The 14,846-nt window shown below is 41.7% G+C and overlaps 1 protein-coding gene across 2 annotated transcripts in view; it reads right to left on the reverse strand.

Moving 5' to 3' along the window:
- The window catches only part of PTPN1 (protein tyrosine phosphatase non-receptor type 1), a 75,648-nt gene that overhangs the window by 13,686 nt on the left and 47,116 nt on the right, over positions 1-14,846 (reverse strand). The window contains exons 2-4 of one of the 2 annotated variants that reach the window (XM_081097378.1): positions 10,118-10,208; positions 6,499-6,599; positions 3,188-3,286 (exon numbers count right to left, since the gene is read on the reverse strand). In XM_081097378.1, coding sequence (XP_080953504.1) covers positions 3,188-3,286; positions 6,499-6,599; positions 10,118-10,208 — 291 coding nt within the window. The remainder of the gene's footprint in view (positions 1-3,187; positions 3,287-6,498; positions 6,600-10,117; positions 10,209-14,846) is intronic. The other variant, XM_081097379.1, reaches the window with a different exon arrangement.

Raw genomic sequence — 14,846 nt, forward strand, 5'->3', positions numbered from 1 at the left:
ACAGGCCTGCCAAAAATAAGAAGAGAACATCCTACACTATTTGGTGAAGGAAGGAAACCAGAAAACAAACATACATGAAATGGAAATGCTCTGCAAACTGGTTTTTACCACGGCTGTGAGGATAGTTTATAATTAGATTAGCTGAGCAAATAAGACATTGCATCTTCTTATACTTTTTGCCAGTCAGTCCTTATGGGATGATACTGTTGATGCCAAATGAAAATGTCAAGTCATATGCTGCTTTTCATGCCCAAATAACCCTGAGTGAAAACAGTTATAAAGGAAAGTAGGGACTACTGTCATGTTATCACAATAAACTATAACAAAACCAACCAGCCATGTTGTCGTAATGGCCGACATAGCAATCCAAGGGGTAAGGTTGTTACAGTGGATCTATGGTTCACTTATGGTCAGCCATGGGCGGGAGATAATCAAGAGCAAGGCCTGGTGACGAACATGTAGCTACAGTGCTGGCACACTGCTCCTTGTTGTACGGTGACTACGTTAGTTAAAGCAAACAGTGTGCAAACAACAAAGAGGTTTTACCCGAACTTTTAGCAACAAATAAATTAAAGTAAATGCTATCATATTTGATGATTTTTGAATAAATGAGTCTTGATTTATTTATTTTTTATTTTTATTTTTTAAATATACTTCTTTTCTTTATTGGTTTCAGAGAGGAAGGGAGAAGGAGACAGAGATAGAAACATCAATGATGAGAAAGAATCATTGATTGGCTGCCTCCTGCACACCCCCACTGGGGACTGAGCCCACAACCCAGGCATGTGCCCTTGGCCGGAATCGAACCTGGGACCCTTCAGTCCGCAGGCCGACGCTCTATCCACTGAGCCAAGCCAGCTAGGGCAATGAGTCTTGATTTAAAACTCCCACCCTTTACATCATCTAGAACAGTCAACCAGGGACAATTCTGCCTCCCACGGGATAACGAGCAATGTCAGGGGACATTTTTGGTTGCCACATCTGGGGGCGGGGTTGCTGCTGGCACCTACACGGTGGAGACCAGGAATGCTGCAGCCCTACGCAAGCAGGGCCCAGGCTGAAAATCCCCGAATGGTGATCTGTGTTAACACCTGCAAAGGCCACCATGTTTCACTTTCCCTTGGGGAGAATGTGTGCTGCGGGAACCTAATGTTTTGTTTCTTTATTCAAAATTGCTGACAAGAGTGGTGACAGGTAGGGGCTTCCTTCACATTTGCAACTTCACATTTTACTAATCAAGCCAACGAAGCAGAAAAAATTAAACACCACTTTCACTGAAAAAATGACAAAAGCATTATTTCATCAACGTCAACACAAAGGTAAGCGCTTCATTATTATTGAGCAAATAAATAGTTTCCTTTGAGAATAGAGGACAGAGGTAAAATACACAATTTTAAATACGTGCTGTAGTAAGAGGATTATCTGCTGTAACTGAGACCATTTCTCCTGAGGGGGGAGCAGAGAGGCTTTGTGGTGAATGCCTCCATTTTTATTGCTGTGTTTCCTTTATGAGTTACTTCTTTTTACTCTCTAGGGCCATGACTGTGCTTTCTTTGGAGAAGTGGCTTCTTTGGAGCCTTCATGTTCTTCTGGCCATAACTGTGTCCCAAGATGGTCGGGAGAGCTGGGAGAGCTGTGCCTAACCACGCTCAGGAGAGCACAGTACTGGCACCTGGCAGGCCCAGCACACCCAGTTCTCTGCTCCTGAGCACCGGTTCATAGAAGAATCCTCAACTAGCCTTTTCCTGGGGCTTCACCTCTGGGGCTGGAGAGCCCCAGCTGAGCCAGGTGCTGGGGGAGGAGGGAAGGACCTGGGTAGTGGGGAGGTGGCTTCTGTTTGCTATGTTGAATACCACACTTGTGCTGGGCATGCATGGAGTCTTACACAGAGACAGGCTTTTAACAGGCAATCCTGCAGAATAAGCCATGTAGGAAGGGAAGGCATCACAAGCTACGGCTGACCAGTGGGGAAGCAATCTGAGGACACCTGGAAATGGGGTGAGGGTGGGCACTATGATTCAGATCCTTAGCCTAGAGAACATGGTAAGCTGGCAAGAAAATGAAAAAGAAAAGAAAAAAAGGTTTGTTCTGGCTGGAGTCAGAGGTGGAAGAGTAGGGTCCAAGTTAACTGAGGCCCAACCACACTCACTATCACGCTGGATCCCGCAGCCATCTTACATATCACTAGGAGGCAGGAGGAGTCCCAGAGGGTTCTCAGAGGGAAGTGTGGTGAGACTGGGTTTAGAAAGGTCATTCTGGACGCAGGGTCAGAACAGACAGGGGAGAGGTTGGAAAGCAGGGTGGTGAGGATGGCTAAAGGGACAGATGCACCGGTGTGTGTGTGTGTGTGTGTGTGTGTGTGTGTGTGTGTGTGATGGCCTGAACAAACACACACCTTTAGTCCACATACCAGACTGAGGGATGTTTTGAGAGGTGCAAAGAACTTGGAAGAAAGGGTAACACAAATCCTGAAGTAAATGCATAAGCTGATAGTGTCTACACTGAAGAATGTGGCCAGGAGCCAAGCGGCTGGGATTTTACAGAGGCAAATACAGAGTCCAGCCATTCCCACAGCCAGAAAAGCTAATGTGAAGACACAGTAGACATTGGCCTTTCAAAACGAAACTATGGCTCCACAGCTCCATAATGCACCCCAGCAGAGCAGGAACCCCAGGTGAGGGTGAAGCAGAGCACACACATCAGACTCTGGAGAGAGAGCCCTAACTGGTGTGGCTCAGCAGACAGAGTGTCAGCCCTCGGACTGAAGGGTCCCGGGTTCGATTCTGGTCAAGAGCACTTATCTTGGTTGCAGGGTGGATCCCAGCTCTAGTCGGGGCTGGTGCGGGAGGCAACCAATTGATGTGTCTCTCTCACGTCTACGTTTCTCTCTCTGTCTCTCCTCCTCCCTTCCACTCTGTCTAAAAATCAATGAAAAAATATCCTCAGGTGAGAATTAACAACAACAACAACAAAAAACTCTGGAGAGAAGCTCATTGATGGTGGGTGGGAAGGGGACAGGGCAATTTTACCTTTGTCTCTCTTTTTAATTCACTCATTTATCTGACTTGTTTATAATAAACATGTATTTATATAGTACCTCTTTAATTTTTTTAATAAAAAAGAAACTGTTAACATTGTAACTGACACAGATAGACAGTGATATAAGAATAGGTAAACGCACACTTACCGATCCCTTCTCCATCACTCTATTGAGCATGACCACGCCCCTGCTTTTCTGCTCCCACACCATCTCCCAAAAGTGACCACACGTATTAGGCAAAGGGCCCTGCAAAAAAACAACCCACAAAATGCATGCCATTTATACAGAAACATATTCCAGTGCAAGCTCATCATTGGCAACTAGCAGATAACAGTGCCCTGAGGCAGAGTGGGGGCAGAAGCTGGGCCAGAGACCCAACTCTCGCTGCCTAGTGGTCAGTAACCACAATTCTATATTCTAACACATGGTGAAAGGTCATTTCCACATCTCAGGGCTGATCAACAAGGGCGGGAAAAAAAACACTGATTCTGCCCTAACCAGTTTGGCTCAGTGGATAGAGCGTGAGCCTGCGGACTGAAGGGTCCCAGGTTTGATTCCGGTCAAGGGCATGTACCTTGGTTGCAGGCACATCCCCAGTAGGGGGAGTGCAGGAGGCAGCTGATCGATGTTTCTCTCTCATCGATGTTTCTAACTCTCTGTCCCTCTCCCTTCCCCTCTGTAAAAAAATCAATAAAATATATTAAAAAAAACCACACACACAAAAAACACTGATTCTGCTTTCTGGTTTAGGCTGGTCAGTCAAAGGGCTCCACTAGGATCCACCTATTAGGCAAAACTATCAGGTGCAGAAGAATATTAAGCAAAACTAGTGAGCATCTACTCATAGGGGTTTGAAAATTAACTATGTTCCATATATCAATGTCTTCCCACAGTACCTGGAACATAGTAAACAACCAATAAGATGTTAGCTATTATTATTACTATTAATAATGGTAAACCTGACCATAGACAGCCTTTATCCTTGGACCATGGAACATAAGAGATGTGGACAACACAAATGGTCAGTCAGGTGGTCCAAGGGTCATGATGGAGTGACTGCCAGGCAGCTGGCCTGTCTCACTCTAGCCCACGTACAAAGGGCATAGATGTTCAGTGAGTACAAGGGTACAAGTGCTTCAAGTTTGTCTGTTTTCAGTAAGACCTATCTCCTCCAGCACTGGAATAGTTTCCATCCAATTTCTCCTTATTCTTCACGTGTTTTCCCCTGGAGTCTCACCACACTTTCCTTGCCCAAACAGTCAGTGCTCTCCTTTTCTTTTCTGAACTTACCTCAGACTTGCTGTCTGACCCAAAAGTTTGCACTCCACGTACATGCCGTAGGACTCAGACAACGGGGATTACATGTGTAACCCTTTCCCCCAAACTAACAGAAAAGTGGCTCCTTGAATCACATGGCCTCCTGGCTGGCCACGCAGGCCTTTGAGTCTCTCACCCGAGCATGAGGATCCCTCACTGGGCCTTCATGCAGCTCTCTGGCTCTGGTTACCAGTTGTTGCCTTCCCTACCCTCCAACATCACTCCAGCTTAGAATGGATCTGAGGGATTAAATATCACATAGGATCCGAAAGGAGCCTGGCTGGTGTGGCTCAGTGGTTGAGTATCGACCCATGAACGAGGAAGTCATGGCTCAATTCCCAGTCAGGGCACATGCCTAGGTTGTGAGTTCAATCCCCAGTAGGGGGCCTGCATAAGGCAACTGACTGATGACTATCAGCATTGATGTTTCTATTTCTCTCTCTCTCCCCCCCTCTCCCTTCTCTCTAAAATCAATTAAAAAACCAGAAGATCTGAAAGGATACATACCAAACTTAGCCAACACTTCATGGGGAAGGTGAAGGTGGGCACTGTAGACATTATTCTCTACAACACGTCTATACCTCTGATTTTCAAAAAGACTGGTATTATTTACATAATGAACAATAATGAAAATTTAAAAACGGGCAGGGTTTTCTTGGTTTTGTGGTTTGGAAAATGTTTCAGTCATACTATCTAGAGGTGCAACTTTTTGGGTCAGGCTGCTTTAATCCCTTTTGTAAATCCCAGGGCAAAGGGAGACCATGTCAGCAGCTAGATACATCTGTGGTGCCACCCTTCAAACGGACAGAACTTCAGATGTGCCAAGTAATTGTCAGGGCAAAGAGATGGGGAAGACAGGGAACAAAAGTTTCCATGGTGATTTTTTCAATTCCATTTGACTATGAATATACACCTATGAATCTCTGCTTTGGACTTCCTGACCCCACACAAAGCTGAATGGCTGAAATCAGGAAGTAAGACTTGACTTCTTCTGAAAAGACAAGTTCCCAAGAAGCCACTTTTGCCTCAACCTCTTCCCACCAGTTTGACACCACGAAGGATCTTCCTCCTTATCACCCCACCCCAGCCCACCCCAACCATCCCAGTAATGGCCTGTCCTCTACTCATATACCAAGAACTTACTCAATAGCCCACAGAAGTGAACACTGCATGGCTGACGTTCCATACATTAAAAATGGGAGGCGTCTGGGCTGATTATGGTCATGGACATGGGGAACTGGGACAGGACAAAAAAGGGGCAGAGAAGAAGGGCCACAACTTATAAGCCCTCATCTAAGCTCCCTGCCCCAAAAGCAGCTTTTTGTTCATAGTGCTTTCTGGCTTCTCCATAATTTTAATTTCCAAATATTAGAAATAATTCTGATGTTCAAAATCACCCTACAACTCAGAGCCATATAAAAGACTGATAAACTGATGTGGAATAAGAAAACAAAAAGAGAGAAACTTAGATAGTTTAGACTAACTTACAGATAACAGAATAAGACTTGAGAAAATCAAAAAGAATTTCCTTTATCCCCATTCCCAGAAACCCATTGTTTTGGGCCTTCTACCAGTAAATGTTTCACAAGAAGATCAATTATTAAACCACTTTTATGATCCTTTCCATAAAGATGCCAAAGCCAATGGGAATTTTAAGTGATTTTGCATCCTTGTTCACATATTCTAATGGTTTTTTTCTGGACCAAAAAAGGAGGACCATGCCACAGAATTCTGAATGGGTATCTGGACAAAAGTTCCTAGTAACTACCACACCTCTAAGACTTCCATGAGAAGCATTCAATTCTCTGAGGCACTTATGGAATCAATACAGGTACAGGCCCTTCTCTAGCCACAGCTCTGCTGCCTCTGTGAACAGACCACAGGCAATTCTGCATTTAAATGCTGTTTCTCATAAGCCCAGCAATGTCATACTTCTCAGAAAGATTAGTGTTACAACCAAACTGAATCTCTGAAGGAGGATTTTTTCCTACCTTGTTGCTTTTATGGGTGGTTTAAAACCTGAACTTCTACAGAATGTGGTTGATTTTATTTGAGGTGTAGTAACAGCACTCTAAAACGCTTCAATTGACATCAAGCAAGGCAAAAACCATTAAAAAAAATTCAGACAATCCCGGGTTTACCTGGGTAAGAATGTAACTTCTCTGCGCTTCTTCCATTTTTATCAAACTAGCATTGATATAGTCGTTATCTTCTTGATGTAGTTTAATCCGACTATGGTCAACTGAAAGGCAAATCAGAACTCAGAGGTTAATCCTGGATGACCAAAGTGTCTACACAGGCAGTGCACCCATAGGGAAAGCAAAGAAGTTGAGTTGGTAGCATGAAGGGCATTCACACTGGCTGAGGCAATGCCTTTTAAATGGAAACCAGTCATCAATATGGGGATAACTTTCAGGAAGGTTTCTGAAGTGTCTGAAACCTAATACTAAATAGCAACAGGGACAAACTACACTAAAACATGGATTACGTCCCATTTGGGAAATCTGTGCTTAGGTTGTATCTTCCTACGACACTTATTACTGTCCTCACAACTTGGTAGACTGGGGAGAGGAGATGTCAAGAAATCTGTTCTGATGCCTAATACAGGATGGGGTAAAAGCAGGTTTACAGTGGTTCATATGGAAAATAATACAACAATGAATAATAACACAAGAATGAACTGTTTTGTGTACTCACAATTATAAACCTAGTTTTGCCCCATCATGTATATACTTTTTTGGTTGTTGTTAATCCTCACCTGAGGATATTTTTCCATTGATTTTTTAGAGAGAGTAGAAAGAAAGGGAGACACACAGAGAGAGAAACATCGATGTGAGTGAGACACATCGATTAGTTGCCTCCTGCATGCACCCCACTAGGGCTGGGGCCCGAGCCTAAAACTCAGATATGTGCCCCTGACCAGAATCGAACCTGGGACCATTCGGTCTGCAGACTGATGCTCTGTCCACTTAGCCAAACCAGCTAGGGCTGTATATACTTTTATAGGATAGAATTTATGAGCACACCCCAACTTAGCCTACATCTAAAGGTTTGAAGATTAAATGACCTAAGTACACAACAGTGTGAAAAGTCACATCTTGAATTCCTTTACACAGGTTTTTTTTTTTTTTTTACTCAAGTTCAAGTTTAATATATTAAGTAATTCTAAATCATTCCAAGTCAGAATCTGTCATGACCAAAGACATTTAAAAAAGAGTTTTACTAGATAAAGTAATTTTGAATTAAAAAAACCTGAAAGTATATTAAATGTAACTTTCAGAATAGCTTTTAAAAATAAACTCTCATTTGGAAGTTCTGTCCAGGTTAGTGAAAAAGTACAGCATCCCCCCGCCCCCCCCCCCCGCCTTTTACCATGACTTTGTCAAAGAAACAATGATTCCCCAAGGGCCACTTTCCTATTCCTGCTAGTGCAGCTAACAACAGGTGAGGATTTTTATTTCTAATATAACATAAGGCAGTGGTTCTCAACTTCCTAATGCTGTGACCCTTTAATACAGTTCCTCATGTTGTGGTGACCCCCAACCATAAAATTATTTTCGTTGCTATTTCATAACTGTAATCTTGCTACTGTTATGAATCATAATGTAAATATCTGATATGCAGGATGTATTTTCATTGTTACAAATTGAACATAATTAAAGCATAGTGATTAATCACAAAAACAATATGCAATTATATATGTGTTTTCCGGTGGTCTTAGGTGACCCCTATGAAAGGGTCGTTCGACCCCCAAAGGGGTCGAGACCCACAGGTTGAGAACCGCTGACATAAGGGATAATGAACTCAGGTGATCACCCATAAATAGCATCTTCTCCCCAGCTCAATGGGGAAGAAGTTAGTGAGGATAAATGGTTTGGGGCTTTTTGTTCTAAAAAATTCCAAAGAGATGATTTTGAAAATTAGCAATTTGGAACACTTTTTCTCATTGTGGAAGGTTAATACAAACTGAAATAGCTTGATTGATAACATGTAAGTGGGTCATGAAGAAAAATTATGTGACTGGCACTGGTGAGTTATGTGAGCGGGTTCAAACAGCGCTGGGGGACCTTGGGCAAACAACTCCTGTGAGCATTCGGTTGTTCACTGGAATGGAAGATAACAAGATCCCCTTCTACCTTGAATCATTCTCTCATTTCCTCCATAACCTTAAAAGCAAATTAGTTTTTCTACTGGAGAGTGGATGTAGGGGAGAAAATAACAATATGAGAAGTGAGATTGGGGATAAAACGTTTCAGAATGTTTCCCTAGAAGAATATTTTAAAGGCTTTCTTTCTCTGTAAAACTGGTTCATAAAACCGTTTAGTTGAGCACTCATCAAAGATGGAGAAAAGAAATATTGAACACATTATTGACTAACTCAGAGAAAGTACAGCAAAAGCTAGAGACAAAGGGTATCTCCTGGCAATGTTAAAAGATGCAAACACTAACTGTTCCTTCAAGGTCCAGGCAGCTGGCCAGGACCTCACAGCAGAATCACTCAAGGAAGTTTAAAAAATATATATAATCTCTGATGTGTCACAGCCTAGACAAGCTACCTCAAGAGTGTCAGGTGTTGGGGCACAATCATGTGTCACCTGATGCCCTAGAATCACACTTTAGATGCTGTTGGCATTTGCCTTCATTCAGTTAATGACGATCTCAGCCACTGCCACCATTTCTGAGTGAGACACCAGGCCAAGTGGCTGATGCTACTGTATTTCATCTTCAGTATGACTACTGTTTTACTGAGGGTCAGAGAAGAGAACATTGTGCCCAAAGCCACACAGCTGGAAGTGGCAGGCTGAGATAGAAACCTAGGCAGGGAACTGTGGCAGCAATCAGAGACAGACAGCTCCGTACCAACCTAGGTCCATTTTAACTCCCCTCCCAGGAGCCTGGTCCCTGTTCAATTCAGGGCAGGGAGCACTGCTGACAGGGGCAGTATGCTTAAGGGATGACCCACAGAATCTTCCACCCTGGCAGAGAATACTGCCATAGGAGATGTCGGCAGTTACAACTCACTTATTGACAATATCTAAAAACCATGAAGGTGAGGCAAAAAGGCTTCTGTGGCCTAGAGGAGATGGCAAAGTTCCAGTGTGTCTTGCTTTATACAAATTCTAACACACTGACTTATTTACTTTCAAGATATCAGTAGACTGAGAGCCAAGTACTCAGAAGGCAGAAGAGGCGGCCAGAGGCCAGCAGGCACACTGAGAGCTAACGGCAGAAAACAGCTGGAAACAGAATGGTGGCAGAGGCGGTGGGACTCGACAAGCAGAGCTGACTTGTGCCTTCAGCAGAAGGAGTGAGCAGCTCCCACCTCTGAATGCCTGCATAGGGCATTATCACAGTTCAATACAATGCTTGGGGTCTAATAATAATACTGTTGCTGAGTCATCCAGAAAAGGATATATTTCTCCTGCTTCAGCTGGTAGGAAAATGATTCATCAGAAAAACAGTCAAAGCTAAAATAGTGCTCTGAATTTAGCTGAATTTTCCAGAAAAATGAAACCTTATCCCTTCTATGATGGTGGAAAAATGAACCATTACTATAAGTCTCTAATGCCTTTGTTATAGGAAACAATCAAGTCATAAACCTCTACGGCTACTGATTTATTACCAAACGCCCGGGCTACAGGAGTCTTACTGAGAGGCCCTGCAGTTGAAGAAGAGCCCCACGCAATGGAAGCAGTAGAGCAATGGAAGCAGTAGAGCAATGGAAGCAGTAAGAGCGGGAATGGCGATGTGAATACTTACAGGGACTGACATCTCTGTACCTGTTTCGGTTTTTGTTTTTGGGAAGCTTGGCCACTCTACATGGGAAGTCGCTGGCTTCGTGGCGGATATCCTATGAAAAAAGGAGAAAGAGTTCTCTTTTGAAATTCTGGCATCAGGCATTCATGCAGACATTTAACTGAGCATGGGCTATGTGCCAAGCACTGAGGAAGACCCAGTGCACAAACAGACATCAAAGGGAGCCAGGCAGGCAGTGTGGGAAACTCAAGGTGATAATTCAGAGGCATGTATAAGGTCATGAGAGAAAAACAGAAGAGAAACAACCCTGTGGCTGGGGTTCGAGCAGTGTGGGGTTAGGAGCTGGGCCAGCCGTGGGCAAACTACGGTCCGCGGGCTGGATTCGGCCCGTTTGAAATGAATGAAACTAAAAAAAAAAAAAAAAAAAAGACCGTACCCTTTTATGTAATGATGTTTACTTTGAATTTATATTAGTTCACACAAACACTCCATCCATGCTTTTGTTCCGGCCCTCTGGTCCAGTTTAAGAACCCATTGTGGCCCTCGAGTCAAAAAGTTTGCCAACCCCTGCATTATACTCAACTGTCAGAAAGAGGAAGTGCCTGGGTTAACAGAAAACCTGCATTATGCCTCCTGCTAGACTGATTACACACATCTAATTTTGCCCCCCTAAGACACCACCACAATCACATTAAAAATCTTTGCTTTTTAATTTGTATGTTATTATTAAAAGACAAACCCACACAACAATGTGAATGCACTTAATGCCACTCAACTGTATACCTAAAAATGGTTACAGTGATAAATTTTTTATGTACATTTTGCTCCAATTTAAAAAAAAAAAAAGACAAATCCACAAGGGAAGAAAAGGAAAGAAGACAACAGCAACAGAATTCTGGAAGCTGGAAATCAGTAGCTGGCAGGACTTGCAAGCCCACAGTGGGAAAAGCAGAGAACCATCTTGATTCACACCACAGAATCCTCCAAAGACTCAGCCAGTGCTGCCTCTCTGGAAAGGCAGATGGGATTCACTGCAGGATGAAATCTGTCAGGAGTGGAGCAGGATCTCCACCACCCCTACTATTTCCTGCGCCTGCTGCCTCAGGCATCTGCAGACATCTGGAGATTTTCTGAAAAACTTAAATCAGGAGGCAGAGTGCTTTCTAGATGATCCAAGCAGACAAGAGAAAAGACCAAAAGATACCAGGGTGTGCAACTGACAATCCCCTAGAGCAGTGGTTCTCAACCTTCCTAATGCTGCGACCCTTTAATACAGTTTCTCATGTTGTGGTGACCCCCAACTTCATTGTTACAAACTGAACATAATTAAAGCATAGTGATTAATCACAAAAAAATATGTAATTATATATGTGTTTTCCGATGGTCTTAGGCGACCCCTGTGAAAGGGTCATTCAACCCCCAAAGGGGTCGCGACCCACAGGTTGAGAACCGCTGCCCTAGAGGCTCGTGGCCAGTTCAGCCCTAACAAGCCTCTTCCACCTGCTCAGAGCTCTTGATCTGCCTTCTAAGCTCCTACTCTTCATCATGTGCAGACAACCACTGGTTACAAGATGTAAGAGCAAAGCCTCTAGTAGAAAGAAGATTTATAAGGAAAAAAAAAATACCAGGAAAAAAACACCCTGTTTTAATAAACCACAGAGAAAAGAAAGCTTTAAAAATATACAAGGAAAGAAAACATCAAAATATTGTTCAAGAAAATCTTCTAGACTCATTAAGTGCTCATTATAACAATACAAACAGATCCATACTAAGGTACATGAATTTGCAATTCCAGAATCCTGCTGGCAAAGAGAATATTCTATAAGTTTCCAGGAAGAAAAAATAGATAATTTTCAAAAAATAAGGTGATCAGGATGGCTTCTGACTTTGCCAGAAGAACACTGAAAGCTAGACAGCAATGGAGCAATGCCTTCAAAATTCTGAAGAAAAATGATTTCCAACCGAGAATTCTATATCCAGCCCAACAATCATCAAGTGAGAGGGACAATAATAACATTTCCAGATATGCAAGGTCTCAAAAACTTTACTAACCATGCTCCCCTTTCTCAGCAATCCAATGGAGCATGTCTTCTACTTGAGCGGAGAATAAACCCAAAAGAAAGATACAAGATATACAAGAAAAAAAATCTGACACAAAAGCAAAGGCAAATTCCCCCCAAACTGTGAAAGAAGTAGCACCCAGGATGACAACCATGGGCAGACCTAGGAAGTACACAGGCCAGAATAAAGCAGAAGGACTCAAGAGATAGATGTATCAACAAATATGCCTTTGTCCGTGTAGCAACTGTGACCAAAAGGACCAGAGAGAAGTGAGGATAAGACCTGAAATCTAGGGAGAGGAAATCTAATTGAGAAGAAAAGTAAAGAAAGCCTCAACAAGATAGCTCTGTGTGACAGGCCTACAGTCCAACCAACCCAGAGAGAAAGAGAGTGGAGGTCTGCAGTAGGGATATCTGCAAGAAAAAAAACTGAAACCAGGCAATCACCTGAAATTATTCTGTCCAATACAGCAGCCACAAGTCACACATGGCTACTGAGAGCACTTGAGATGTGACCAGTCTGAAAAAAGAGGTTCTGTAAAGTGTAAAATACACATTGGATATTGATGACTTAGTACTAAAAAAAAGAAAGTAAAATGTCTTAAGTATTTTAAATATTATTTGTTGAAATAACGTGTTGAACATATTGGGTTAAGTCAACCATATTATTAATTTCATCTGCTTCTCTTAAACTTTTTCACTCTGGCTACTTAGAAAGGTAAAACTATACATGAGGGCTGCACTGTACTTCTACTGGACAGCACTGAGTGACCTTGAGAAAACTGTTGGAAAGGCTACTAGAAGGTATGAGAAGAATTAGCAATGGGTAGAAAGAAAACTATGCAAATAAAAATAACAGGCAATTATTAACTACAGGAAATTTTTTAAAAAAGTAAACAGCACAGTACAACACTATCTGTGACTACTAGGGAGAAATAATGTAAATAATATTGTTTTTTTTTTACCAAAAAAATATATCATATTGGGAAGATGGCGAGAGGAAACAAAGGAGAGGAAAAGCAGGAGGTGTTTAAGAAAATGAAATTTAGTTTAATAAAGGTCTAAATTAATGAATCAAAGATAAACATGTTCCTTAGAAATTTGGATATATACAATATATACAAGCTAGAATCAGTAGCTCAAGAGTTGAAAATAGTAATTTTGGGGAGAAAAGACTGGGGCAATGGCTTGAGGTGTGGGCAAGCCAATAACTGGATTTTATCACAAACCTATTATGGTACTATTTAACTTCTTAAGCCAGGTGCATTTTAAACTTGTATTTTTAAAAAAAGAAAGAAAAAAGAATGCCCACATCCTGCTATTCTACTTATTTAAAAACTGCAAAATGGCAGGGAGGAATATTTGACTCATAGTAGAGGATAAGCCAATAATCTAAAAGCACAATGACAGATTATAAACTCAGGTAGGTTTATAATTAAACAAATGAATCTATAGTAACACACAAATCACATCTTTTATGGATGATTAAGCTTTCAGGAAAATGCTAGAGAGCACAGAAAAAAATAACTTGAAGTAATGAAAATCAAAGTCTGAAGCATTTAGCAACAGGTACAAACTGTACCTTGTGAGGTGAAACCATCAGAGGTCAGCCCAACTGGTGTGAACGGATGAAGATGGAAGAAATACTTAATATGGACAAACCACCAAATACTCTGAGTAAACCAGGGTCAAAATATCCATAGCAGTGTGTAACTGATTCAGCCAAAGGATCATTAATATGCACTTTTTTGGTGAGAGAGAGGGGAAGTAAAAACCTGGCTATGTCATTTAATAAAGGGAAAATAAGAGGTATTCACACAATATTGTGTGTGTGTGTGTTTAAGAGAGGAAGGGAGAGGGAGATAGAAACATGGATGGGAGAGACACATCTATTGGCTGCCTGCTGCACGTCCCACACTGGGGATCGAGCCCACAACCAGAGCATGTGTCCTGACTGGGAATTGAATCATGACCTCCTGGTTCATGGGTCGACGCTCAACCATTGAGCCACACCAGATGGGCTAAAAACAGATTTTAAAATTAAGGTATACTCATAGAGTAAAATACACACATATGAAGTGTGTAGTTCAGTAAGTTTTTCTAGTAAACTCTGAGGTATAATTTACAAATAATGAAATATATCCATTTAAGTGTTTCTCTACTTTAGAATGGCCTATGGGAAATATATGCTGGCTCTAAATACAGGTACTTATATTTCATTTAGTAAAATAAAATGCCAGGAGAATAGTCTTAAAATTGAGGAGTGAAAAAGTATCTTTAAAATTAAAGGTAATTAACAACAGTGGTTTAGAAGAAAGTTAGTAAACTACTGTGCCATAAAATTTTATACAGAATTGCAGCAAAACAAGATTTCTATACTCTAAAACTATCAAAGGTAGGCTAACTTTCCCATAGCTATAGAAAAAGAAGATTTCTCACTAATAAACAAGTATAAGCTGACTTTATCACAAGCATAAAATATCCCCATTAGATCTTTTATTATGCTGGTCAAAAATAAATAGTCCACCAAATATGTAAAATTTCTACAAAATAAAATAAAACAAAGGCCTTAAAGCTGATGATGAAAAGTTGAACACTGGGTAAATTAAGGAGCCAAGCCAAAAAGGACATAATAAACTTGCCCTGAAACAGTTTCCCAGAAGTCTCCCCTA

The sequence above is a fragment of the Myotis nattereri genome (assembly GCF_964212035.1).
Source record: "Myotis nattereri genome assembly, chromosome: 8".
Classification (NCBI taxonomy): domain Eukaryota; kingdom Metazoa; phylum Chordata; class Mammalia; order Chiroptera; family Vespertilionidae; genus Myotis; species Myotis nattereri.